Source organism: Mycteria americana, chromosome 10 (assembly GCF_035582795.1).
Source record: "Mycteria americana isolate JAX WOST 10 ecotype Jacksonville Zoo and Gardens chromosome 10, USCA_MyAme_1.0, whole genome shotgun sequence".
Lineage (NCBI taxonomy): Eukaryota > Metazoa > Chordata > Aves > Ciconiiformes > Ciconiidae > Mycteria > Mycteria americana.
The window spans coordinates 25,962,680-25,990,491 of NC_134374.1; the positions used below are offsets into that span (position 1 = coordinate 25,962,680).

At 60.7% G+C, this 27,812-nt stretch overlaps 2 protein-coding genes across 5 annotated transcripts in view; one reads left to right on the forward strand and one right to left on the reverse strand.

Annotated features, from left to right (window-relative positions):
* The window catches only part of STARD8 (StAR related lipid transfer domain containing 8), a 67,254-nt gene extending 49,177 nt beyond the window's left edge, over positions 1 to 18,077 (reverse strand). Inside the window, exons 1-2 of one of the 4 annotated variants that reach the window (XM_075513499.1) lie at positions 17,895 to 18,077; positions 12,279 to 12,312 (exon numbers count right to left, since the gene is read on the reverse strand). In XM_075513499.1, the coding sequence (XP_075369614.1) occupies positions 12,279 to 12,312; positions 17,895 to 17,939 (79 nt within the window). In that variant the 5' untranslated portion in view covers positions 17,940 to 18,077. Of the gene's footprint in view, positions 1 to 5,239; positions 5,270 to 5,524; positions 5,738 to 11,870; positions 12,132 to 12,278; positions 12,313 to 17,894 lie in introns of those variants that run through there. The other 3 variants (XM_075513500.1, XM_075513501.1, XM_075513503.1) reach the window with 3 other exon arrangements.
* EDA2R (ectodysplasin A2 receptor) overlaps positions 1,463 to 27,812 on the forward strand; it is a 311,154-nt gene continuing 284,804 nt past the window's right edge. Inside the window, exon 1 of the mRNA XM_075513509.1 lies at positions 1,463 to 1,469. The gene's annotated coding sequence lies outside the window, so the exon portion shown is untranslated. The remainder of the gene's footprint in view (positions 1,470 to 27,812) is intronic.

Consider the following 27,812-nt stretch of genomic DNA (forward strand, 5'->3'; position numbering starts at 1 on the left):
CCCCGCTCACACCAGGAAAGCCGAGGCCGTGCTGCCGGGGCGGACACTGGGAGGAGTAAAAATTGCGCATACCGCACGCTCCCCCCGCGCCGCCCCATGAATGGGCAGCATTCACGCCCGGCGATATTAATAGTTCCCAGCGTATTGCGGAGGAATGGCGGAGCGCCCACGGGCTCGCCTTCGGGCCGCCCCACCGCCTGCACAAGGCGCCCAGTGTGCACGGGTGCACACGCGGGTGCTCACACGGGGCGCCCAGCAAAGGGGTTAACGCTGCCTGCGGCCGGCGCAGAGGGACAAGGGACGGCAACAGCCCGGAGCACGCTGCCCTCCCGGCAGGGCTGGCAGGAACTGGGGCTGCCAGCCAGAGCACGCCGCGGGGGGCTGGAGGTGCCCTGCCCAGCCCCCGGATAACCACCCCCAGCAAGGGGAAAGGGGATGTTTAGGGTGCTCCAAAGGGCGTCGCTGAGAAGGGAGAGGAAAAAAATCCAACAAAGGCCCTTTTGGGCTGCCTGAATACTAGGAAAAAACGTCAGGAAGGGTGAACAGGCTGGGGAGCTGCCTCCTCCTCCTTCTCCTCCCAGCAGGGAGGGTGGGTGCCACCCGGCTGCTCAGGACACCCAGACCTAAACCCAGGAAAGCTCCATAATGGGCTCGACAGAATAACCTCGGCCCGGCCCTTACAGGGGACCGTAAACAGGACTTCAGAAGAGCTGTGTGCACCCAATGCACCCCGAGCTAGGCAGGCAGCCGGGGCCGAGCGAGCGGAGCCGCCTCAGCCGCACGCACCCAGGGAAAGCCGGGCTGAATCCTGACCCTACCCGTAAAGAGCAGCGTGCACATACAGCCCAGCCCAGGCCGCAGACCTGAGGTCAAGACATTTTCGGCTGAGCCGTTTGTGCTGTCCGCGCTGCAGCCTGGCTTCTGCTGCCCGAGCTGCCTCCTCGCCTGCCAGCGCTCACACCCCTGCCCTGCTCTGGGTGAGGTCCAGCAGGAAAATTGGCCGGGCCACACCGCAGCTACAGACGAAGGCTCATTTTGCGGGACAGATTACACCGAGATGCACGCTGAACACCTCTGCCAGGGCTGGGAAGCTCAGACAATACTGATGCTGAAAAAGCCCGATTATTTGGCATCGGGCCGGAGCAGCATATCCCCCATCAAACGCTTCCCAGCGCCGCGAGGACGCAGCACCGCCAGACGCGCAGGGCACGCCGACGCACGCAGCCCACCCCCGGCAGCCGGGGGCTTCCACCCCCGGGGGGCTTCCCCAGGCTCCAGCAGGGAACCCCGGGACAGCCCACCTGCGCTTGCAAAGGCACCGGCACCGGGAGACCCTCCCTGCTCCGCCGCAGCACCCCACCGGCTCCCAGCAGAGCCGCGGGCCCTGCGAGGGATCAGCCCCGGGCGCGGGGCTCTGGTACCGGTGAGCGGCAAATTTCGCTAACGCATCCGAAGCCTCCGCACCGCCCCGGCCGCCGGCAGCGCACCCCCCCCCCCCCACGCGTGACACCCCCCCGCGGCAGCAGCGCGGGAAAGGGCGCCCTCTGCTGGCCACGGCACGCAACACCCCACGCCAAATGACAACACCCTGGAAAAGTCAAAATAAGCAAACGACTGAAAAAAAAAAAAAAAATAATAATACGAATCCCTGGGAAAAGCATCCTTGCTCCAGTCGGCCACCCACCGTGAAAGGAAAACCCACGCACCCACAGAGAACACATCCTGAGCAGCCCCGAGATGGTCATTAGCTGCTGCTCTTTTTCCAACAACCAAAATAAATGGGGGTGGGGGGGTGGGGGGGGGGAAGTTAACTTTTTCTTTCAGGTGTGTAAATAAAAACCAACCACAGAAACGAACACAGCAGCAGTGGGTGTCCTGGGTGAATTTATTCACTCGCAGATGTCGGGGGACTCCTGCTCTGCTGATGCAAGTGTTATTCACGGTTCATAATTTTCCACTGCCGCAGATGGAGAACGGGAGAAGCCCGCGACATTTTCACGTGACCCAGCTTCACCGGGACCTAACCCCGTGCCAGAGCGGGCCCAGCCTGCGCTTGCCGCCCTCTCCCACCTTGGGGTGCCCGATTTATTCCCTGTCCGGCCACCCAATGCAGAACGCTTGTTCGCTTTTCTCAACCCCCAGCTATAAAAGCAGCCACCCGCACCGCTGCCACCGCAGCCCCTCAGACCTCCGGGTCCCCAGTAAACCCCCCAGGAGCCCCAGGCCCAGCAGAGCATCCCCGACACATCTGCGCACGGCAAACCCGCCCGCGGGTCCTGCCGGGGGTCTCGCCACGGCAGCGCAGGCGCGTTTGTGCCCTTGCAGGGCACACGGATCCACGCGGATCTGTGCGGGGTATCGGGGCGTTATTCATAAAGAAAGATGGCCACAAACCCGATTTGGCGCCGGGCATCCCGCTCAAGGCCCTAAGAACGGCAAGCAGGAGAGGAGCTGCCTGCTCCTCCGCTCCTGCCCACGCCAGGACCTCTCTGCAGCGCAGATAACCCAAAACCGCCTTGGCCCATCCACCTTGACGGCAGCTCACCCCCACTGCATCCCTCCTGCCAGGAGCTGAGACTCAGCCGTGGGAGGCCAGGAAGGAGGAAGGGGAGGCACGTCCCAAGAGCCGGCCCTGGCCCCTCGCAGGGCGGCTCCTGGGACCGTGGGGATGCTCCGGCACCGGTCTCGGCACAGGGTCAGCACCAGCGTGGAGTGAGCAAGTGGCTCCGGCCGAGAGGAGGGGGATGGCTTCAATATCCTTGTTTACGAGAGGAAAATCAGGAGAAAGAAGTTAACTGGCACACACAAAATGGCAGATGGAGCCGGTGTCGCCAGCTGCACGAGTACAGCAGGCAGGATTTCACCAATACTGAATTCCCCAGCTTCCAAGGGAGGAGGGCAAGAGGGAGGAAGAGAGAAACTCAGAGACATACGCACAACAGCATCATTCATGGGAGCTGATTTTGTGCAACAAGGGTCCTGTGTCTGGCCCAGAGCTCTAGGCAATTAAAACAGCAGCCACAGATCTCAGAGAAACAGCAGGAATTTATCTGAGGAATCCGGATTATGTGGCCACTGCTGAACCAGAGCAAAAAGCCTCCAGCCCCTGAAAGGTAAACACGTTGGCGAGCAATGAGAAGCAGCAACCAGCTCAATTACCCCAGCTGTTTCTGCTTCACCCACCCATGCCAGAGCCTCCTCCCCTTACATCGAGGGGGGATCGCTGCTGCTGGGCCTCCCTCCACGCAACCAGTACCACCAAGGGGATGGTGAAGAACCAGGTCCACCAATCCACCAGGTCCACACATGGATTTTGCCATAGCAGGCAGATAGAAGAGCAGCCTGGCAGAGGAGATGGCATTGTGTTTGCAATCAGGGGCTCACAAGCAATGCCGACTACTGCAGGTCTGCTAAGGGGGATGCAACAAACCAGACTGGTTTGTTCTTCCAGAGATAACGGTGGTGGCTTGCAAGTCCAAGAAGGTGGGTTTCCATTCTGGTCCAGCCTCAGGAAGCACGTACAGGGTTTACCAAGACAAGTGAAATGAGACAAGATGCCGATTAATCTCTTGGAAATCTTACTGGCACGGCTGGCTCCTGGGAGCAACTACAGACTCTCTGGGAGACCCTCAGAGAGGATTTGTGGCTGTGCTCCCAGCTCTTGTGCATATCGTCCCAAAACAACCTCCTGCCCGCTCCGTCCCCTGACCCGTTGGGCTGACAGCCTCTGGCTACAGCTCACCCCAGCGTGCCGGCACCGAGGTGGGCAATGTCACCGGCACGGGGTCCAGCAGCGGGAGCTCTTTGGAAAACTCTGTTGTCCCCTCACCTGCGACAAACTAAGCTGATCTCCCCATCCCTGAGGAATAACCCCTGTCCACCCGGCACGTTTTGGGCCATTCCCAAAGGGATCGTTTAACAGCAGGAGGAACGAGTCTCCAACACAAGTCTCCGGGCAGGTACGAGATGTAATTCTTCACTGAGCACCGCAGCTGACTGAGAAACCGAGCCACAGTGGTTCCTCTTTCACACAACCCAAAATAAATCACTTTCAAGATCGTTATCCACACACTGTTATCACAGTCATCTTTAAAAGCCACATCAAACCAGCTTTAGCACTGGAGTTCCAAACGAACAAAGATTCCTCAAGCATTTCAACAGTCTTAATAAAAAGATTGATACAAGCATCATTAAGACACTCTCAAGTACAAAATAATGCCTCTTTTTTTGATGAAAAGCATGGGGTTCTTTTCTTCTGACAGTCCCTTGGGCGGGTGATCTGCTTTACCAGTCAGCTCAGGACAGGCACCACTTGGCTTTGGGACCCCCGGCTCCCCACCGGCCAGGAGACGGGCTCGGAGTGAAGCCCCCCACCCTCCGCCGCTCCCAGTGTCTTCATTCTCCCCCGGTGTTTTCAGTAGCAAAGAGCGAGACCGGGGGCTGCAGTACCATTGGGGCATCCCCGCTCTATCGCACCCTGAGCACACAGAAAACCAGTCCCCAGCATGGAGCTGGCGAACAGAGCAGGGTTAGTCCCTGCAACGTTCAAGTGACGAGGCTCAAGGCTGTACCTTACACAAACATCCTCACCAGCCATTATAAACACACTAAACCTCACCAGCACGGCAGTCGGGGACGTCAGCAGACACGACCTGTCCCTCCGGCCATACCAGCAACACCCTCATCACCCCGCTCAGGCACAGCAGGCAAGCAGAGACACCGGGCCAGAACGTCACCAAAGTCCCGCTATTTCAGATCGAAAGGCAAGCGAAGCCCCAGGCCCCTCGCAGCCCACGTTTTCAGGCCACGCTCTGCCTTTTGCATCCCACCCGCGCCGACCCCGCCGACGCCCACCTTCCACCGGCAGCCCTGCCCCCCTGCGCCCACCGCTCTTTCCCCAGGCCCCCGCACCGGGCCGGGCTGACCCCCCGCAGGCAGCGAGGCTGGTCTCTCCCGCCGCTTCCCGCAGGCTGAGGTGCGGAGCCAGGGAGAGGAGGCAGAGGAGGCAGAGCAGCCGGCTGCCAGCGGCTCGGCAGCCCCGGGGCTCCGCCCGGGCGGCGCGGGGCTCCCGCTGCCCGCCCTCGCCCACCGCCCGAGCCGGGGCAGAGCCGGAGGGGGCGGCGGGGCGGCCGCGGCCCCTGCCCGGCCCTGCCTCCCCCTGCCCCTGCCCCTGCCTCCCCCTGCCCCTGCCCCTGCCCGGCCCTGCCTCCCCCTGCCCCTGCCCCTGCCCGCCGCTCACCTGCTCGCCCGCGCCGTCCCCACCCGCAGGGAGCCGCGGCGCGGCGGAGCCGCAGCCCCAGGGACCGCCCGGAGCCCCAGCGCGGCGGCGGCCCGGCCCCGGCCCCGGCCCGGCGGCTGCCCATCGCTGCGCTCCGCGGCGGAAAGGGCGAGCGGCGGCGGCTCCTCCCCCGCCGGCGGCCGGGCTCCCCGGGCCGGGGCCGCGCACCGCCGCTGCCGGGCCGGCGGGCAGAGGGAACGCCCGCTCCCTTCCCGCTCGTTCCCCCCTCCCCCGACGGAGACTCACAAGCGGTCTCTCCGGCGGAGGAAGCCGCCGGCCCCGGAAGGCTCCTGCTCTCTTCGTGCTCCCGGTCCTGCGCGGCGGCCGCTCTCCCTCCGCCGCCCCGGGGCCGCGGCCCGCAGCGCGCCCCGGCCAGAGCCAGCTGCCCCCGACCCGGCTCAGCTCCCGCCGGGCCCGGGCCGCAGCGCCGGGGGTCACGGTCACTGCGATGGTGACGCCGCATCTATTCTATGGCGTCACGGTCACTGCGATGGTGACGCCGCATCTCGCCCCCGTGCACCTAAAACTGAGTCATCGACGCTCTGGTCCAACACCGCACCGGCGTGCCTGGGAACGCTCTCACCCCCGCCGCTGCTCCCGCGGGTGAGCCGGCGCTCAAAGCGCTGCGGACGTTTCAGGCAGGAGTCAGAGTCTCTTCATCAAGAAGAGAAGGAATTAACAAGATCAGACTGGCCTCCAAGCACCTCACACCTTTTTTTTCCCATCTGACCTCTCAGGCTTTGAAAAGAAAACCACAGGAGTATTACAAAGCGCCCACAAAGGCCGTGTTTGCTTGCCCAGCCCGGAGCCTCCTCCATTTACAGCAAAATTCTCCCCAGAAGTACAGAGGGGTTATTTCAGACACAGGAAACATTACCTTTCTTTGCATTTTTAACGCAGCTTACGGGTCAAAGCTCTTACCAAAGAAAAAAACATTGTACAGCCAAACCTCCCTGTCAGTTTTCAACATATTTTCTCATTTCAATTTCAGGGAAGTAACCACACTCAAAACTTCCCTCTGCACCCTTTTGGTCTCATGCACACTGCCCAGAGGATGCAGATATAAATGTACTTTCTTGCCTGCAATTTCATTCCAGTCTGTCTCAGTCGCTCCTTGCTGCCATGGGAAAAACCTGGACACACTGGGCACAAGGTGCCCAAAGGGGCCTTTTCCCAGCTCGTTCTCCGCGCTTCCCCAGCGCCCCGCAGCCCAGCCGACACCAGGAAAAAACCCCTCTCTAACCAAGGCTCTTCCTTTCTGGCCTTCGAAGCAAGTGACCCAATTCATGATAGGATCCTGCTGTTCAGAGGGGGGAATCTGCATTTTGTTAGCTACAGGAAACAGAAAAACTTCCAGACCCTGAAATTAAAGCCCCAGAAGGACAGAGGAGATGAGCTGGGGGATGGGAATCAGTTACTGCAGCAGTCGCCAGGTTTCAGAGTTTCAGAAATTTTTATAGGCAGAAGGGGAACAAGGACAAGAAATGGCTTCATTTCGTGGGCTGGAGGGGCCTCTTGCCTCTGACAAATAGTTTCCCCACGACCATATATTGGAAAAACTGAAGTGTGGCCAAGTTGGTTTTGATTTTCTTTGCAAGTATTTTTTCTCCTTGCACGTTTTTGGCTTGTTTCTCAGGAGCCAGCCATGGCAGCACGAGCGCTCAGCAGCCTGCCCGTCCCTGGGGGGGGAGAGGGGGTGGAAAAGGGGGGGCCTGATCCCGCAGCCTTTGTGTTTTTGCCGAAAGAGCAAAAAGGCGATGCGAGAACAAAACCAAAAGTGTTTAAAATTGCTTTAGGCCAAGATATTAACAGGAGTCCTTTGCATGCCCGTATCACTGCCATGGTGGTTCCTCTTAATTAACCAAGGATGTAATTATATGCGTGGCTCCATGGATTTATATGGGAGCCGCCTTCCCGGCCAGCAGCTCTCCGCGGGGCTGCAGAGAAGCAGCAGCACAAAGCAGCGGCTCCTGGAAAGCGGCTGGGCGTTACGGAGGCAGCCACGGGGACGGGCAGTGCCTGGCACAGCACTGAGGAAGGTGTTTTAGTGAAACAGCGCAGAAGGCACCGACCCATAAACATCCCCAGCCGGTGACCCACGGGGACGGGCAGGAAACGTCCGAGCTTCCAACCTTGGCTCTGCCCAGAGGCTTTAGCACCAGCCTACCTTCTAGGGGAAATTAAACCAATATGGATAAATACGTATCGGAGAGCTCAGCGGTTCAAAAATAACCTCAAGGGTTCACTGAGGAGGCTGAAAAGGAAACGCTGGAGATTGTGTCTCAAGCCTGAGGAGATGCTGTCCCCTGCTCCTGAGAAAACATCTGACGGAAAGAAGCGTAAACTGTTTGTTTGCTCTGCAGCTGCCCTGGCAGGGTGATTTTTACTGTATAAACTCTGGTTTAGGAATTATCTTTTTACTTTTTAAAAAACTTTTTTACTACTTAGAGCTCATCACAAAGCATTTTACACTAGCCAGGCAGAGGATCAATTCCCAGTGATAGCAGAGTGCCCAGGAGTAGGGGCACAGAGGCTGTAAGAGAAGGAAAATGAGAGTATTTGAGACACAACTCTCTTCCTTCATGAAAAATAACCAAAGGAGCGGCAGAGCCCGTCCAAGCACGGGTCGGGTGCCGCTGCTCCCAGGGCAGCACCAGCGGGGCTCTGGGACGGGGGCTGCCGCCCGCCCGGGCTCCCGGGGCTGCGCGGCTCCGGGCAGGGACCTGAAGTCACTTTGGGACCAGGGACCTGAAGTCACTTTGGGACGGCGGTCGGCGTTTCAGCGTGATTCACCAGCCAAGCCCGAGACTGACCCCGCGGGCGGGCAGGGAAGAGGAAGGAGCAACGCAGGCTCCCTTTCATCACATGTCACACCAAAACCACTGATAATCACATTCAGTTCAGCTTTTCTACTTCCTACCTCTTTGCTCAGAATCCACACCCGTGACCACATTTTCCACCATGATTTCTCAGGGAGTTTCAGAAGCCCCCAGAAACGGGTCCCTGCAGCCACATCCAGCATCCCACCCCACCCCACGCCTTCAAGCCATGGGTCTCCTCCGGTCTCCTCCCTTGCGTCGATGCTGCAGACAGAGCACGGCCCCGGTGCCGAGGGCAGCGGTGCTGGTCCCTGCACGCCTGCGCGGCCCGGCCCGGCCCGGCCGCACACCCTTGCAGCAGCCGCCCTGCCAGCCCCCCGGTCTCTCTCCCTTTCAACCCGTTCAGGCAATGACAGAAAAACAGATCCCAATCCCTGTCTTCTCCCCAAAAAAACAGGGCACCAAGCACGCGGGGCGAGGAATGAAGGGCTCGTGCTCAGGCTACAAACCAACAGAACCAGTGCAAGAGATTTTCCTGTAAAGAGAGAACAACTCAGCTGTGACAACATATCAACAACAGCTAAATTTAGCGGGTTATTTTCGGAGATCCAGATGCTGGGTAAATACAACCTTATTATTTCATGCGGGGGCAAAAGTTCAGCAGAGTCCCTCGTGCTGCTTTTCTCTATTATTTCACCACGTCCAGTCGCAGAAGCACAGTTTTGAAATACTGTAATATCATCATTGCCTGGCTGCACTGAAAGAAGCCGTGAGCTCAGTCCCCGTCCCTCGGCAGTCAGCGGAGGCCACTGCTTAATGACATTTGCAGGGCGTGCTCCCGGTCCTGCTTTTGGAGAGGCGTGATGCTGCTATCGGCAGGAATTTATTTCGGAGGATGCAGTTTTCACGTGCACAGCTGGTGTGCGAGCCTTTCCTTTCTGCTTTGTCCAGAACAATACATGGGAAGTGAATGTCAGAGAGGAAGCGGAGGGTTAGGAAATCCATGGAAACCCGGCCCCGGCTGGGACCGCTCCAGCGGGACGGCTCGGGGCCGCACGGCGGGCGCTGTCCCCCCCACAGCCTGGGGTCACCGCAGGAGGGGACCCGCACGGGGTCCTGCGCTGGGCAGGGCGGTGGGCGGGACGGCGGGGACACCCGGCTACCCGCTCACACCACAAGAAGGGAGAGCTCGCCGCGGGGTCGGGGGAGAGGGCTCTCCCTCTGGGTAGCACACTGCACGGTTTGGCCTGTTTTATCTCAAAAATCAAAATTCCGTTTTGTTGGGTTTTTTTTCCTTCAATTAAATTGTCTGAGAGACAGGCTGCGACCCTGCTGTGGAGGCGGGTTACCGGCGATGGCTATTCACCGACTTCCTCGGTGCTCGCTGCCGGCACAGGCATTGGCGATGCCCCGCTGGGCTGGCAGCCGCTGCTGGGAGGAGACCGAGTCCCCGTGTGCTCCTGCTGAAACGTTACCTCCAAGCGAGCAGCTGAAATCCAAGTTGTTTTCCACCGTTACTGCTGAGGGAGCGGAGCACGGCATACCCAGCTATTTTAACACCAGTGGAAGCAGCAGCGACTTCGTACAGCGGGCGTTCAGGGAAGGGGCCGTGGCAGCACGGCCCCAGCTCCCGGCTGCTCGCAGGCAGGGACGGGGCCTGGGAGCCGGGAGCGGGTCCGGCTGCACCTCGGGAAGCGGCTCAGGGAGTTTGCCGGGTGCGGTGGCGAGGAGCACTGCTGCGGGGGGGAATCCAGGCAGGCTCCGGGAAGCGATGGGAGGGCCAGGAGAGGCACGTTCCCAACAGTTACCGGGATAAACGCAGAACCAACTCACCCCTGCCTCGTGCCATCGTCTCGAGAGCTGAGGTCCTCTTGACAGCCACCCCAAAGAGATTAAAAAATCATCAGGGAGGGGAATGGTGTCTCCTGAGACCACTGTCTGAATGTTTCCTTAAGTGACCCCCATTTGTCAGAACACCTTCTGGGGACGGTCAAGTAAGACGACAGCAAGCAACCGCACCGGCCTCTTCTCAGAGCTTTAAAAACCCCAGCGGAGGGTATGAACTGACCACAGGCTTGCTCCAAGTCCAGCATAATTCACAGGAAAGGAAGAGCTTCAACCACGCTCCACGGGGCACCACGCTGCTGCAGACTGCAGGGGTGCCGAGTAGCCCGCTACGGCTCCAGTCGATGCATCGAATCACAGCTGTAAAACCGCCGAGCTGCTCACGTACGCGAGGGCTCCTGCTCCTCCTGCCCTCAGACCCCTACGCAAGCGTGACGCCGTGGTGGCCGAGCATCCCTCCAGCAGCGCGGAGCTCGTCAGGCTGGGACGTGGACAGACGGCCAGGAAGATGTGGGCTGGGACTGGTGTGAACGTAGCTGAGCCTTTACCAGGAGAGGCTTGGATTTTACAGGCGGTTTTAACCAAGGGGGAAAAGCCCACAAACATACTTCCCCCCAGAATCCTAGCCATGGATGCCATCTGTAGGAGCCTTCCCTGCCCCTTCCCTTGCACAGGGCTCTTTAACCCTTTTTAACAAGCTCTTGATATCCATGTTGTTAATCTCTCCCGTGAAAGGGCAAGAGAGACCACCCAGGATTACCTCTGGAGCTCCGTTCACAAAGCATCTTTTGTTGCCTAGAGCTTTCCTGTGCTCCTGGGCTCTTGCACCGGCGGGGCTCAGAGCTCACCTAACCCTTACGTGGATGAAGAACAAGAGTCTGGGTCATTGCCCTCCAGTTAGGGGAACTGCTCGGAGATCCCTGGGCACATCCCGTGGGCTCCCTGCAAGACGGCGTTTCCCGTTTCACAGCGCCGGAGGCTCCGGCCGGCAGCGCAGGCAGCCCCGCTCCCCCCCGCCTTCACTGCCGTTCCAGAGCCATCATCTGCGGGACCTGTTTTGACCTCTGCCGAAAGCAGAGGAGCCGACACAGGGCAGAGGAGTGCTCCAGGGTCCCTCCGCTTGCAGAGCTGCTGAGAGCTGGTGACCATAAGCTGACCGTAGGACCGGGCCAGGTTTACTTCTGGAGGCGTCGTTGAGCAAAGAGCCTCTGCTAGACCAACTGGTGAGATTATGAAATGCAGGACCTCTACCCAGCTTGCCCACACGCAGGGCCATGCTTGCCCACGGGGCTGTTTGTCCGGGGTTGAACACGAGGACAAAGCGAGATCCAGAGCATCTCTTCACACCCAGCAGAGCAGCAGCCGGGACCGGCAATGCCGTTTCAGACAAGTTTGGCAGCGAGGCCCTGCAGTGTTCTTAAAACGAGCAGCTGGCTGTGCCCTGTCCAGGAGCCCACAAGCCCTGTCCCCAGCCCTCGTCCCCAGCCCCGCAGGCACACGCCTCCTCTTCCTCCTCCTCCTCCTCCCGCAGACCACCGCCAGCCTCCGGCCTCCCCGGCACCCGCGAGCCCCCTGCGGCAGCGTGGCCCCGACCCCCAGCCTCTCCCCCCGCCTTCGCAGAGGGACGGGTAGGGCAGAAGCAGCCCGTGGACACGCGGACAACAGCCACGGATCAGCCGGGAGCTGCAACACAATTCCCTCCTGCCCGGCTGTCGCCGGTGAGACATCTCAATCACGCAAAGCGGAGGGGGCTCCAAGCCAGGGGAGACCCTCCTTCCTACGGCACGGCAGTTTCAAGGCTCTGGAGCTCCTAATGAGCTTATCTGCGGAGCATGAAGTTGTTCACCACAAAGAAGAGAGGAACTGAAAAGGAACCAGAAAGGAGCAGAGCCGCTGCCGGGCTGGGCTGCCCTGGTTGAACGGCTCACCGTGTCGGCACAGCTACGGCCGCGCACGCGCGCCGGCGAGGGGGCCCGCTCCTCTCCGCAGGACTCCTCCGCACACACGGCAGCCGGGATTTCACACCACTAACTGGTGATCAGTGCGACGTACGGCCAAGCCGCCCTCGCAGCCAGGGTGGGGAAAGGATGGGGTGAAGGAGGGGCTGGGCACGTCCTGGGGGTCCCTCCTGCACTGCTGGGACGGGTGCCCTGGCCGGCACTGCCTCACGCTGGCTGCCTTTGCTGCCCCTTTGAAAAATAACAGTTTGGGGGAAACTCACACTGCTGGCAGAAGAAACCAGAAGCCCAGCAAGAGGACGGTCCTCTTCCTCTTGTAACCCCTGCCCACCCCACAGCAAGGGCATTCCTGCCCTGAATAACATTGTCGCAGCTTACCTGCATCTTTTTTATCTTCTAGCAACGTGAAACACTGTGAAAAGAAAGAAAAAAGAACAGAAATCATTTTGTTATCTTTTTGATTTTCACATGCATGGTCTCCTACCACTCACATTCAGGCTTGGTCCCCGCTCCAGCCCCTTCAGCCACTGGTCCACGCCTGGGTGCTGCTGGAGTTTGGGAAGTGGGGGGGGGACACACAGGTGACTGCAGGGTCCCCTGGGAGGTGCCGCAGGGTTCCCTTTCGCTATAGAGGGTAACAAACACACACACAACGTGAGCGCAGCCAGGACGCGGCAGCGGGCAGGAGGCGAGCGGGCGCAGGGCAGAGCAGCGGGCGCAGGGCAGAGCAGAGGCAGCCCCAGGACAGACGCGGGGCCGGGGGCCAGGACCACCTCCCTGCTCCCTGGGGAGGAGCTGGGACCAGCAGTGCCTGCTCCGGCTCTGGGACAAGCAGAGCTCTAGCAAAAGGTGTGCCCAGCAGGCGCCCACCACCATGGCTCCCTGGCTCCTGGAAGCCATCGGAGGAGGAGCAGCAGCAGGGACCGGGGGCTCTGCATCGCTGGGGCAGGCGAGGGAGCTGGGGAGAGAGGGAGGGCTGGAGAGACGGACCTTTCTGCCCGACAGCTTGAAAAGGACGCTGCAAAATTGCCAGAGAGGGAACAGGTAGGCAGGCAAGGGCTGTCAGATCTGCAGCAAGGAACCAACGCGGAGGTCGGGAGGACGCGGTCTGTTCCTCCCAGCGTGCGGACCGCGGCGCTCTGCTCTGCGCCACCGTGCCGCAGGCGATGCCCGCGAGCCGCCTGCGCACCACGCACCATGCACTGGTGCATCACAGCCAGGTCCCCTCCCGCAGCCCCTGCACAGCCCTCCTCAGCCCTCTGGAAACAGGGCTCTGCCACAGGAAACCCGCGGGTCACCTCCCACTCCTCCTCCTCCTCCTCCTCCTCGCCCTGGGTTTGACGCCCAGGGGCTGGAGCGGGCAGAGCCAAAGGGCACGCTCCCTGAAGGCCAGTCCCCTTGGCTGTCCTTGGCTGCGTCCCACCGTCTTTTCTCCAGCTCAGGTCCCTCACCCGAGCGTCCCTCACCTCCTCGCAGCTGCTGCTCCGCCTGCGGCGGAGCCGCAGCTCCGATGCCTTTCCACCGGAGAAACCCCTGGGGAGAGCACCCACGGCAGGATCGCAGCCGGAGAAACCGCTCCCAGGCTTTGCAGCCAGACCCCACCACTGCCTCCCGCTCCCGGGCAGCCCCTCCCCACCTCACAGGACACCCCAGGACCCAGGTTCCACGATACCCCAAGGGCTTTGGGTGAAAACCATCGTCACGGGGCATGCAGCACAACTGCTTTTCCAAGACAAATTTCAGAAGAAGCCAGCCTCGTCCCCAGGGCTCAGGGAGCATCTGCTTTCGGAATGGCTGCTTTGGGTGCTTTCTCCAGCAGCAGAACGAAGGGGGAAGGGAGCATCAGCCGGGGCGGGGAGGCTGCAGCAGCTCCTCTGAAGAAGGGCTCTGCTAACGGCGTGAGAAACAGCTGGAGCAGAAGGAGGAGAGATCCCAGGACACTCGGACCCTGCCTCGGGGTGAATTACTGAAGGAGCCCTCTTCCCTTTGAGCCTGCACAAGGGAATTTCAACGCAGGGACTTGCAGCCCAGCAAAGCCCTAACCCAGAGCTCGTGGAGCTTCTCCTCCCTCCTGCGTCTACGCTCGCTGGCTTTGCACCCTGTCTCCACCTGCCCTCCGGTCCCCACAAGGAAGGAAAAGGGTGTTGTGCGCCGGTAGGTCACCAAGACGGACAAGGCGCAGGGTCGACCCCAAACCGGCACAGCTCTGCCCTCCAACCAGTGCCACGCCGGCCCGCGCTGGAGCTGGGTCCGGCTCTGGACGGCACTGGGGGAGCCTCGGTGGGCAGAGCCTGGCTCCAGCGGAGGAAGCACCGGGCTGGGGTCCCCCGAACACATCCCTCGTGCGGCTGCACAGATGGCAGTGGAGGTGTCCATGTTTTAATTGCATTGGCAGGTCTGGGAGCAGAGCGTACAATGGTGTCGGCAGGCACAGAAAGCCAACAAGAAAGAAAGGAAATAAAAAAAAAAAGAAAAAAAAGCCGAAAGCAGGCTGGGCTCTTGCTCCTTGAGCCTCTCCAGGGGCACAGCACCCAGGGTGGGGACGGGGCCACCAGCACCACGCACAGGGGCTGCCTCTCGCCTGGGGCTGGACTTCTGCGGGGACAAAGCCAAGGGAACTGTGATTTACAGACGGCAGAGCCTTGCCAGCACATGGGAGACAACGGTGATTTGCACGGAGGTGGAGGAGCAGGAGCATCCCGGCGCTGCCCGGGTCCCGAGGCGAGCACAGAGCCCAGGACCCTCCCCGGGCCCCTCTCCAGGCACAGGCGAGCCCCGTCCAGCGCAGCCGCAGCCCCACCGAGCGGGGCCAGCAGTGCCGGCAGGGCAGCGGGGATCGCGGCAGGAATGCAGCGCGCTGCTGAGCCGGCCTTTCCCACGGGCCACCCGGGACCCCTCTTCCTGCCGGGGCAGTGGGGCTGGGGATGACCCGGGGGGAGATGAGCTTAACCGTCTCCCTGCTGCCGGGCTTCTCACGGCAGCGCCTGCCCGAGAGCTGCCTGCTCGGCTCCGTGCTCCCCCAGGAGAGCCTGCGCAGACGCCCGAGCCCCGCTCTAGCAGCGTGCGGGCAACTGGAGAGCATCAGAGCCGAAAATGTTTGGACAGGGAGATGATGACCCTATCGTGTCTGTTATCACAAGCTCTGCAAACATCAGCCTTGCAGCCAGCACGTGCAGTTGATACCCACGGCGTGGGGCAGGGTCTGGCGTGCGATGCGGTAGGGCTGCTCTCCCAGGCCATAGCGAGGGCAGGGAAAGCCGGTCCCTGTGCTAAGGCAGCTTTGGGGGACCTCCTCTCCCCTGCCGTCATGTCGTGGCCCTAATACCTTTTTCCCATGAAATCTTCCACCAGCCACAGCTCCACCTCATTTAACCTGGAAAGCTTTAATCCCACGGACAGAGCCCTGCATGTTTCTCCCCCTTCAATAAATTCCTCCGCTGTTCATAGTGAGTAGCTGAGCAACACCAGCACGGGGAGGAAAACTGGAAACCAGGCTGAAGCAGAAGCCTCAGCCCCACGCAAGGCCATCGGTGCTCGTCCAGGGAAATCAGGAGGGTGGTGTCCTCCGTCCCTTCGGCTTCCCGGGCACCCAACTGGCCCCAAAGCCCACCCAGCCGCTCGGCCCCGGGAGCAGCTCTCGGCTCCGGCCGGGCAGAGCTGCTCCCTGGCTGCCCCTCTCCCAGAGCCTCGCACTCCACGGGGACTTGTCCAGCACTTGTGAGACCCCGGTGGGGATCAGCCAGGTCTTGTTTGCTGGTGGCCGCTGTGGAATTGAAGTGGAAATACGGGAACGGCAGTATGCCAACGGAAGAAGACGAGAGAAACGAAGTGTCCTCCAGAGTACGTGGTGTGGCTGCAAGCAGAGCAACGGGAAGCTTAAAACCAGCAAAGGAAGCTATGCAAAGAGCACAACCGCTCCTGAACTTGGGATCAAGGCACTGCTCGATCTAGCAGGGGGACCGTTATCGCCATTCTGGGGCTTTGCGATGCCAGACTCAACGAGAGCCTCATGGGCTGAGCTAACGAGGAAGCACAAAATGCAGAAACATCGTTTTGGTCCTCGCCTCTGAGCATCGGGGAAGCTCCCATCCAGGCAGTCCCCATCCTTCACTGCTGGGCCACCGCGCCGAGGGAAGCACCGCTTTGCCTACACCTACTGAAACGGATTTTCTTTTTCCCCGTGGCAGGTAGCTGGAGGTGGTGAGCCAAGGGACTCTCACCCCTGTTCTCCAGGGCTTGTTCTCCTTGGGCAGAGCCCATCCTTTCTGAGCGTAAAGCCCAGCTATCTCATGGCAAATATCTTCCGGACCCCCCAGTCGCCTGGAGCTTCCCTTATCACAGGCCCCTGCACAGGTCCCTGGCCATGACACCTCAGTGCCCAGGGCTGACGGCGGGGAGGAAGAGCCCCAGAACCAAAGGACAAATTTACTCCCAGACCCGTGAATGACTTCTGCCCACGCTCAGTCCCCACACTGCTCCAGGCATACCGCAAAAGCGTTTTCTGAGCAAGAAGCAGACAGAAGTATCGGCTTAATGAGTAAAACCGGAGGGTTCAGACGGGGAAGCGTCCTCAGATGGGGGGGCTGGGAACACGTCCCGGGTGGGAAGGAGCCCACGCGCTGCCTGGGGCCGTGGCCAGAGGAGCAGCTGCCGCCGGGGCGGCCGGGGACAGCGAGGGCAGGAGCCATCCCACGGCTCCCAGCAGCTCGCCGCCTCTTCCCCCCACCCACGCCAGCTGGGCCGCCGGCCCCTTCCTCAGACAAGAGGGTACCGGTGCTCTGCTGGTTGCTTTCGACTTCGCTGCAGTCTGCGGGCACCGGGGAGCCCAGCGCGGGCCGGGCTGGAGCCCTCTGGGAGCTGCAGCTCTGCAAGGGGCGATGCGGGACCCGGTCCCCGTCTCCCTGTCACCATGAGCATGACGGCAATGACAACACGCAGCTCACAGGGACGAGGAGGGTTAACAAGGACTCGCTAAGCTCTCTGGAGACAGCAGGGACAAGACAGCTACTAATATTATTAACGAATTTCACAAATGTCATTTTTAGACTCAACTATTTTAAGCTTTGCGTTGAAACCCCGGGGGAACAGCGTGCATTCCACATTCATTTCGCCACGGCAGATTCACTTGCTTGACGCAGCCCGGTGTACGGCACTGGCTGGAAAGGGATTTTAGTGCCTTTTCCACTCTGAAGCTCCTGAAATCCATACTAACAATACCTCCAAAATCTACGCGGCACACCTATCACCGCACTGCACTGGCTGTGATACAAAAAATCCAACGCAACAAACAGGGGCAGTCAGAGAGAGAGAGAATTGCCCGTTATTAAGGCGGCAGATGAGGAATTAAACCCGAATGAAAAATACCAGATGCCATGAGAACCGCTGCTGCAGGAAATTAAAAACTCGGGGCCTCTGGTCTCACTGTTCCTTTGTCATCCCGCTCGCAGCCGCTCCATCTCTCCAGGCCGGTGAAGCCAGATGTGGTCCCGCTGCCGCACCGGGAGCGACCCGAGCCTCCAGGGGAGCCCCAGTTTGCAGGGGTGCCCCGGCCCAGCTGCACCGCCCCGGCCGTGCGCGGCAGGACCCGGCCTGGCACGTGCAGACCGCGTCGGGGGGCTGGCAGCGCACACACACACGCAGACGGAGCCCGTCGACGACTGCGTTACAACCACCGGTGCTGCGCCCACACGCACACGCTGCCCGCGTTCGGCCGGGCGCAGCACCCTGCCCGCCCTCGGGGCCGCTGGCTGCGAGACGCGGGTACCATCGCTGAGGGGTGAGCGCGGGGCGCGCTGGCCAAAGCATCCGCATGCCGCCCATCCACAATTAACCTTTCGCGCGCACGTGGGGCGCGGGCACGACATCCCTCCGTCAGGCACCGTGCGCAAACCCCAGCCCCGCTAGAGACGCCTCCCCCACCGTCCCTTCCGGCAGCTTCTCCTGAAATTAGGAGGGTGTCGAAAGACGGACGCCGTTAAATAGATGGTTCCTTACCTTGGCTCTTTTGAAGCAAGCCCAGAAAAAATCCAGCAGTGGCATGATGGGCCGGGCGGGGGGGCGGGCGCGGAGCCCCCCTTAGACGGCGGGGCTGCCCCTGGCCCCGGGGAGAGCCCCCCCCGGCACCCCCATGGCTGCTGCCTGCGGCGCGCGGAGCCGGGCAGAGCCCCAGTGCGGGCAGGAGCTCGGCCCAGGCAGGCAGGCAGGCAGGCAGGGAGGGAGGGAGGAGGCAGCGCTGCCTGCGGAGGCGGGCCAGCGATTCAAACCCTGCACCGTTATTCAGTTGGTTGCGAACAGGCTCGGACGGCGATTGAAATTCCCTGAAGATTGCGAGTTTTAAACAGCTCCAGGCTTTCCTTCCTGCTGCGAATGCACCGAGCAGCGCTCCCGTTCCCAGGCAGCGGGAAGGAGCGAGGGAAAAGAAACACCCCCAGAGCAAAAGAAATGGGAGCTTGGCTGTCAAAGGCAACACGCAGGACACTGGAAACCCAAACCCCAGACGGTTTAGGTTTTCACTCCGGCCCCTGCTCCAGCTCGCCAGCAGCGGTCACAGATGCACTCGAGAGGGCTCCGGGCACTCTCCCCTCCGGGGGACAAGCCGTACCCACATGGTCACACTGTTGTCCCCGGATGCCCCCGCAGCCTCCGGCACGGCCAGGTTCACCGCAGGCACCGCGGGCAGCCAGCCCCGCCGCAGGCACCACGGGCAGTCAGTCTCTCCCGGGGCCGTGGGCACGGCTCAGCAAGCCTGCAGGTGCGGCTCCAGCAGGGAGAAAAACAAAACGTAAGGGAAAAATCCCCCCCAGCCATCAGATGTGGCCCAGCCATTCACTCCGACTCTATTCACGGTGCCTTATCTTCCTTCCGCAAACATTTGTGCAAGCTTAGCATCTGTTCACAAGAAGTACCATAATAAAAGGCAATGCCACGAACTTTTGTGTAAGCCGTCTGGTTCAGGGGCCCCCAGGCAAGAAGTCTTCTTGCAGGCACATCAGAAATCCCCACCAACTGCTGATTTACGAGATTATTTCAGAATAAGCAATGCCGAGCTGATCAGCAGCGGTGCCGGGGCCGAGCCACGCTCCCGCAGGACGCTTGGTGGATGCCCGGCGAGGCGCTGGCACCGCTCCTGCCCGCTGCCCACCCCAGGCTGGCGTCAGGGGACGATGCTGCCCACGCGCAGCCCGGGGCCCTGCGCGCCGACGGCAGGCGGGTAGCACGTGCTGGCGTGCCAGAGCGCGGTGGCTCTCCCCGAGGATGAGGCGCCGTCTGCAGCGCGATACCCCAGCAGTTGGTGCACGCGGCAGCTGAGCCCTCTGCCAAACGTCAGCGAGGGCGGACCAGGACACGGCGCTGGGGCCCCCCCAGAGCGGGACCAGCACTTTGGCAGACCACTCCTGCCTGTCCTAGGGCCACCTTCACTGCTTTTCCCTGCCTGTCACCAGTGCCCTTCAGACTGCCTGGCTTTGTCCGTGCGGGGGCACTGAGGCAGCCTCAAGATGCTGGCAGAGGGGAAGACCATCAGGGAGAGGAACAGAGGAGCGAGCAAAGCCCTGGCAGGCCGTGGTTGGCAGGACGCGGGTCGGTGCCAGTGCAAGCACAGGACATCCCACGGTGTGCGGCAGCTCCTCCCGGCCGCGGCCATCACCACCGCTGAGCCGAAAGGGCCTGCTCAGATCCCAAATCTCCGTTACAGCAGGAACAGTGCCAGCCTCGCTGGTGCTCTCTGCGGTGAAGCCGGGACAGCGGTCACAGCTCCTGGGAAGTAGGAGTGGGGAGACGAGGCAAGGACAGGAGCATGGAAGACCATGACGCAGCAGAGCTGAAGAAGCTGCACCCACCTGGGGGAGCTGGCATTGGGCACCGCCACCCCGTAGCACCCCGCAGACCTGACCCGCGCCCAGGCCCCCCAGATCCGCAGCCCTGCCCCGGCGGCACCAGCACGGCACCAGCACGGCCCCGGCAGCAGCACGCGGGTGGTGTCAGTCCCGGCGCCGGCTCCAGCTGCCTCCTTCCATCGCCCCCTCGCTCATTCCTCAGCGGCGTTTTGGCACCGCTCCCGGGCTCGGCACCGGCTGCCGCTCCTCTGCCATGTCCCCTGCGTGACTGGGCCAGCACAGAGGGGCTGGGGGCACGGAGGCACAGCGTAAGCTTTGTGCATCGGCCTCTTTTCTCCTCCTTTAAACACCTGGGGCTGGGAAGACAGTCTCACCTCTATGGGACGCTTGCCCAGGGACACCTTTCCTAGCAAGCATTTTACCCGTAGGAGGGTGCCCACAGGAGTTAAAGCCAGACGCTGCCGCCTGACAGTCAGCCATCCTCTGTAACTCACTCACCGCTGCCTCAAGGGCTGCAGTTTTTATTCCAAGGACTTGCAAGTACTTCCCGGCAGTGGACAAAGGCAGCTGGGATGAGTGCCCGTTTCCAGACATCCCCATCCAGCTCACCGGGCACCCCTGCCATAGTGTTGAAGCTGCCGGGGACCCACTGCCACGGCAGAGCCGCTGAACGGCATTGCCACCACGGGATCCTGCGGAAGGTGCTCCCGGCCATCGTCATTCCGGGCAGCCCAGGGAAACATCTCAACACTTCTTACAGGCTTTCCCTCAGAGCGGGGCAGAGCCGGGGTGCACGGGCAGAGCTGGCCGTGGAGCCCCGGGCTGTGAGAGCAGGGCTCGCTGCCTGCAGAACGCCCTGCCGGGCCGGGAAGCGGGCAGGGGCAGGCGCGCGTGCACGGGCCGGCCGGTACCCAGAGCTCCTGCCCTCGGTAACACGCTCCTTCGTTTCCATCTCTGCCAGGGCTGGGGCCGAAGGCAGCTTTCACAGGAGGGACCGTCCCTGCGGGCTCTGCCCCGCTGGGCTCCTCTTCCCGTGGGGGGCTCGTCCGTCAGCGCCGCGCTCTGCGTCGGGGAGGACGGGCAACTGCCCCTTCCCGTGAGCACAGGCAGCACATCAGGTGGCAAACAGATATCCACAAGGTAGTCAGGACAGGCCGATGGAGACGGCTCTGTCCCGACAAAACCAGAAAAGTCCTTGCGGAATGAGGGCAGCCACGCAGCGGCACAGGCACAACTATACCGGCCCACCAGAAAGGGGCTGCCAGAGAAACAACCCCACCGACACCTCGCTTCACTGCTTGCTCTGGCGGTGTTAAGTCCTTCTCCCTCTTCCTCCAAAAGCAAAAAAAAACCCCAAGTTAGTGCAAACAGAAGAAAGCTGTCTCCTTCCCAGGGCCTGGGAGACAAACCACAGAGGCTTCTGCATACTTGTGTAGCTTCTTCCTATCCAGTCATCCCAAAAGCATTTAAGTAATTTTAAATCTAGGATCCTTCTTCAGCATACCAGGATACCATCCTTGGCAAGAATAGGTCCTGGGGACCGGATCCCCTGCAAAGCGGCTGAAGCCTGTACGCAGCAGAGCAGGTATTTCTGCCAAGTGGTGCCAGGGCACAGGCTCCACTGCTGCATTTGCCTCTTCCCAACATTTCTAATGTACCTGCTCCACGGACATCTACAGGAAAAACAAAAGCAATTTCTATTATTTCTCTCTATATAGACGTATGTATCACTATCACCTTCAGACTTACGTGAGAGCCCATTTTAAACTCGAGTTAATTGTAAAAGGCTGATTTCTAAGGAAAACTGCACACTGTACAGGCTCGCTAAGAGTTTTCCACGTGGTGAATGCCAGCCCTGCCCCGTCCGCTGCCCGCAGAGCTGGGACGGACACGGGGATGCTCACCAACCAGACCCAGCACTGCCACAAACATCTTGCTTTCTCTGTAAAGTCATGGGACAGGGCCGGTATTTCGGAGGACAGGTACAGCCTCTTCTCACAACGGATCTTCCCCCCGTGGATCCCATGTCGCCTCCGAACAGGCCTGCGGCCAGGAGCTATTCCTGTCCCATTGATGAGCTATTGCTGTCACGGCTGTTGCTCAACAGCACCCAGGCACAGCATTAGTCACAGCTAAAGGCTAGCAGCCTGCCAGGCAACCTCCTCGCCGGCAAGAGAAGCCACCGTCGCTGCTGGTACCGCTCCCAAGGGCTGGCCCCGCTTCTGCAGGAAAACGTGGGGCATCTGACGAGGTGCGAGCAGGGGGCAAGCTGCGCCTTGCCAGCGAGCAGCCCCAGCGAGCCATTAGCACGCAGTGATTTTCCACTTGCTGCTGTGTGCCGGCATTTCCCCGAGGTCAGGAAGGGAGCAGCTACTCGCAGAGCAGGCGTTTGCCCTATTAGCATAGCGGGAACAGTAACCCTTTTCTTTTAATAACGCTGAATTGCTGGGCGGGCGCTGACGGGGCAGGGCTGGCAGCGCCGGGCAGGGGCTGCGACACCGCTCGGGTGGCGAGAGAAGAAGGGGCAGAGGTAAAACCTGCTGCCCACGGGAAGCGTCACTGGGAGGCTGCGGAGACCGTGCCTCTCCAAGGACAGGGCTGAACCCCTCCGGCGCTGGACCAGCCCTCCCGTGCCCCCGGGCGAGGGGCTGCAGGGGCTCTGCCCGGGAAGGGCCGGCCCACGGCACGCCGCAGCTGGGGCTCGGGCTGCCGTGCCATCCCCAGCACGGACCTCGGCGCTGGGCTGCAGCCCCAGAGGCCAACGGTCTGTGCTGGGCTTCGTGCCCCGCTGCTGAAGAGGCACCAGGCACCACAACGACTGGACCACGAGAAGCCTACTGAGATACGTGAACGTCGAAGAGCAGCAGAAGACATACCCCAGCTTCCCGCTGTCCCACGGCCGCCCCATGCCGCTGGTGAGGCAGCAAGCTTCCTGCCCGCCTGCCACCACTGCTTTTCCCTTAAGAAGTTTCTCATTAAAAATAACCCCAACGTGCATGCTCCAGTCTCCAGTGGTACCTTCGGGAACATGAGAAAACTGTTGAGAGCTGCATTTTTTTTTTTTTTTTTTAAACAGATGAGACTCTAAACTGTTTGGTTTTGATTCTGAAAACAAACCATTCAAAGAGAAGTCATGTCATCTCTTGGAACAGGTACCTAATTTTGTAGCTCATAACGGGGCTCCTGGCCTTTGCTGCTCAATCAGACGTTGCCAGACATCCCAGTGGCGGTGGCCCCAGCCCAGGCAGGCAGGGAACCACGGCTCTGCCACCCACCCGCCCCGGGGAGCGGGCCAGCCCCGCTCCCCAGAGAGCACTGCCCTGGAAGGGGGCATGCAGCACCAGGAGGGACGCCATGGCATGGCCATCAGCAAGGGAACAGTTTTGACCAATGCAGGCTCGATTACAAAAGGTCACCATCCAACGTGATCAGCCTTGACACGTGCACACACGCGAACAAAGAGCCCATTTAACGATAAAGGAGAGTTATTTCCAGCGGGGCAGTTGCTGCTTCTACTTTGAGGCGCGACAGACAAGCTATGAATATACCGACTGGGCTGGTGCTGTGACCAGGACAAGGGGAAATGCCCCGGCCTGTCTCTGCTGGGCACATGCCACTCACCTGCAAACCAGCCCGTTCCTTGGCTGTGGCTACTGCATGCGCCGCGCACCCTGTGCGGGGGCTGGAGCAGGGCAAGCAGCCCCCCGGGCCGGGGGGACACGCACCCAGGTCCACCCCTGCCCGAGCGCACCGCGCCGGCGCCTTTGGGGAGGTTTTCCTCCCCCTGAGCAAGCCGGCGTCAGCGGCGGGCAGCTACGGCGCGCTCGGCTGTGGCTCCCGCCGGAGGCGTAAGCGGGGTCCCGGGGCGCGGGCAGGACGTGCTGACGATGGGCGCTGCCTGCGAGGGAGGACGCGGGCAGGCGCTGGGCTGCCGGGACGCCACGCGCTGCCGCGGGCTGCACCGGAGACCCAGCGCCGCGGGAAAGCCTCCCTCTCCGACGGACAATTAGGCAATTACTTAATCCCCGCGTGCCGGCTCCTGCGGCAAAAGGAAACACTCGGGTGAGCAGGGCAGCACCCTGTAACCCTTCTGGGGCCAAAGGCGTAAATCCCCCGTCCCACAGCAATAAAGCAGCCAGCTGGTCCCACGGGCGTCCCCTCGAAGGCTGAGACAGAGGAGCGGGACGTCACCCTCTCCCAGCACTTGCGGCACTCGCATCCTGCTGATGCTTCACCCTCCGACACCAGTTACCTTCTTCCTTAACCCAGATGCAACTGGACTCCCTTAGACGGCCCCAGGGCCCCTTGCCTTATCCACGGCTGCAAGAAGTCCCCCACCCTCCCCAGTCCCCTCAAAGGTCCTGGCAAAGCTGAATCTGTGCGTTTCTCCGCAAAGGATGGTCTGCTTTGTAAATACCAGCAAATGTATTTACAAATACGGATTTATTTAGTATACACACAAAAGCCAAATAAACTTTTCAGATGACTAGTCCTCCCAGACTCGCAAAACTCCTCAATTTCACTAAACAAGAGATAACATCGCTGAAAAAATGAGTCCGTGATGTTTTTGTGGAATTTCTGCTGCACAAGCTGGGGTGTGCTCCTGCCCCGATTCACTGGGACTTCTACGGGTCTGTAAACCCGCAGCTGTCAGCCAGGAGCTTGAAGGCTTCAACAGGAGGTTTGCACCGTTAAACTCTATTAACATAAAGGCGTTAGCCTTGTTAAGGAGCGTCCTGGCTCCCCAGAAGCGGGGTGCCCTCCCTCCCCCCCGAGGCCAGCTGCCGCACGCCCGGGGCTCGTCAGGACCCCCCAGCTCCGCGCTCCCGGGGCTGCGGGCCAGGACGGTGACACCACCAGTGAAAAATATCCTCCCCGACCCCGCGGGTGAAGCAGAAATAACCTGCGGGCAGCATGGGTGCTCGGCCGGCGGCGGGGGACAGGGCTCTGCCGCGCTCCGCACAGCCCGGCCGGGGGACGCAGCCGCGGCGGGCGACCACGGGGAACACGCCGAGCGGGGGCACGGTGGAGGATGCGGGCACCTGGCTCCATCCCTCCTCCCTCTTTCCTCCGCCTTCAGCCCCCCCCAGTAGCTACATCCATAGGGGACGCTCGGTCTCAGCCTTTACGTTATCATTTCCAAATGCCCTGGCTCAGCACACGAGCTCAGGTCGTTCCTCGCCACGCACCCCGCGCCGCGTCGGGCTACTTAAATGCATTTAAAAGAGCATGACTGATACGGTAACATTTTTGAGATACTATAGACAGGTTAACAAATTACAGATAGAACCAAATGATACAGAAGGAAAATGGCTTTTTTTGAGACCTGTATACCTAACCGATTTTAACTCTATTTATGCTCAAGCGCCTAAGAGTAAGTGTCTGGGAAGAGCCTACAGAGATTCCCACGCAAGGCAGAACTCCGGCAAAAGCCTGCGGCTATGCCGTAGTTTTCATACAGGCATCTTGAAGACAAAAAGAAATAGAATACAGGCTCTGCATTTTTACATGCAGAAGAGTGGCATAAGCAGAATGCTCACAAGGCAGCTTTCCCTTCCCCACGGGAATATTACTGGGCTGCTGGAGCCTGGCTGGGACATTAATCCTCTGCCCCGAAGACAGGCGCCAGACCACCACAAGGAATTGCGAGCATCTCTTATTATTAGCAAGAGCGGGGAGGCTCCTACGGCAAATGCATAGGAAACGCAGAGGGCTGTGCTATTCACAGCCAGAGGACAGCCCGGGGCACGGCCTGGCTCTGTCCCGGGGGCCGAAGGGAGAGGGAGGGTCCCCAGCGCCCGCTCCCCGCAGGAGCTCAGGCCCAGGACGCAGCAGGTTTAGCAGGGGGCTGCCCGGGAGCCCTTCCCCTTCGCCAGCCCCTCCTGCCCGAGAGCGGCACGGGGAGGGCTGGCACCACGCGAGGGGCACAGCACACGCGTGCACACACACACGCACGTGGCCAGCAGCCGGCTGGGTGCGAGGGACACGCTCCGGCCGGTGCCCGGCTACCTGCCTCCGACAGCCAACACGCTCAGCAGCTAAAATAAAATAATCACAGGCAACACAGGCACATGTGTCTTTCAGGCTTGCACAATTAAATGCCATTTAATAAACTAGATTTGACCTACTCATATATTTTCGCACACAGTTCTGGCAGCAGCTGTTGTCTGGGGAAGATCCCAGCCCTATTTCTGGCTGAGGGTTGAGATTAATTAACAAGACAGAGGAATCTCCGTCAGGTGCAGTGCTCTGCTCCCTGCAAGGAGGGCAGGTCTCTGCAATTTAACCCCGCGTGACGAGTTCACATACAGCCTCCTCTCACTTGCGCAGGGTTGGACCATCCATGGACCAAGTTTTCCACATCCCGAACTCAGAGGCAAACCCTGTCCGGCACAGCCTCTCGTGCAGAGCGCGGTGCCTGGGACACGGCAGCTCCGCTGGCGGGATGCCGGTCCCTGGACGCAGCACCATTGCTTTCACCCAGCGCAGAGCCAGGAGTGAAATTCCCTGATGGATCCAAGCATTGGCGCGTGCATCCCTGGGGCACGCGGGAGCACCAAGATGACAGGATCCAAAGGTTTCTGCAAACCAGCCTGTGCCCAGTTTGTTTTACGGGGCTCTGCCATCGCGCTCCAGCGCTCTGGGGTCTCTGGAGGATTCCCACCACGAGCAAAGGGCTGCCTGCCCTAGCAAGCCTCTTCGCAAAAGTACCAAGGACCACGGCACAGAGCCCGGAGGCCGGGAACGCTCCCGGGTCGTCCTCGAGAGCCCAGGTTTGCTGCGGTGGCTGCAGTCAAACCCTGCCAGAGCTGGGCCGACCTCGCTGGCACCCTGACAGCAAAACACAGCAAAGCTGGGAGGGGTCCAGGGCAGAGGCAGCCGGGTCCGGCAAGCACAGAGCAGGCGGCAGCAGCGGGGACGCGCCGAACGCGCGGGGCGGCTGCACGGTGCTCTTCCTGTTCAGGAGCATCGCAGAAGACATTTAAAGCAAACCAGCATCAGGCACAGCTTCTCTTGGCACCCTTTCAGTCAAAATCACTACCACAACGATGCCCTTTCTTCAGGCCATCACCTGCACGAACAAGGAGAGACGCTTCTTGCTCGGGGACAGCCAGTGCCCATGCCGTGCCCACGGGCACCGCAGCCCCAGAGTGCTTCCAGGGCTGGACGGGAGCCACGCACGCTGCTGCTAACCTTCTTTGGAGACGCCAGGAAAACTCAGAGGCAGCTTCAGAAAACACTTTATGCAAACCCTCATGCACACAAAAGCATTATTATTTAGCAGCAAATTCTTTTCTTCCCCCGGCCCCTCGTGGCCGCAGGGGCTGCCAGGCTCATCCCAGCAAGAGCATCCTGCCCTCAGCCCCGTGCCGAAGGGCTGAGCTGGAGCGATGTGCTCTGGTTCCCCGCTCCAAAGTGAATCAAGAGCTAGAAGAGGAAAAGCGAAGGAAGCTGTCATGGTTTAACCCCAGCCAGCAGCCTAGCTCCCCCCAGCCGCTCGCTCACTCCCCCCTGATGGGTTGGGGGAGAGAATGGGAAGGGTAAAAGTGAGAAAACTCATGGGCTGAGATAAAGACAGTTTAATAGGGAAAGCAAAAGCCACGGACACAAGCCAAGCAAGACAAGGAATTCCTTCACTCCTTCCCACGGGCAGGCCGGTGCTCAGCCATCTCCAGGACAGCAGGGCTCCATCACGCGTAACCGTGACTTGGGCAGACAAACGCCATCACTCCCAACGTCCCCCCCTTCCTTCTTCCCCAGCTTTATATGCTGAGCATGACGCCCTATGGTGTGGGATGTCCCTTCGGTCACTGGGGTCAGCTGTCCCGGCCGCGTCCCCTCCCAGCTCCTTGTGCCCCCCAGCCCACGCGCTGGTGGGGTGGGTGAGGAGCAGAACAGGCCTTGACTGCGTGTCAGCACTGCTCAGCAGGACCGGAAACATCCCTGGGTGATCAGCGCTGTGTTCAGCACAAATCCAAAACACAGCCCCATCCCAGCCACTATGAAGAGAATTAACTCTACCCCAGCCAAAACCAGCACAGAACAGAAGATTAAACGAGCAGCATCTCCATCCTGA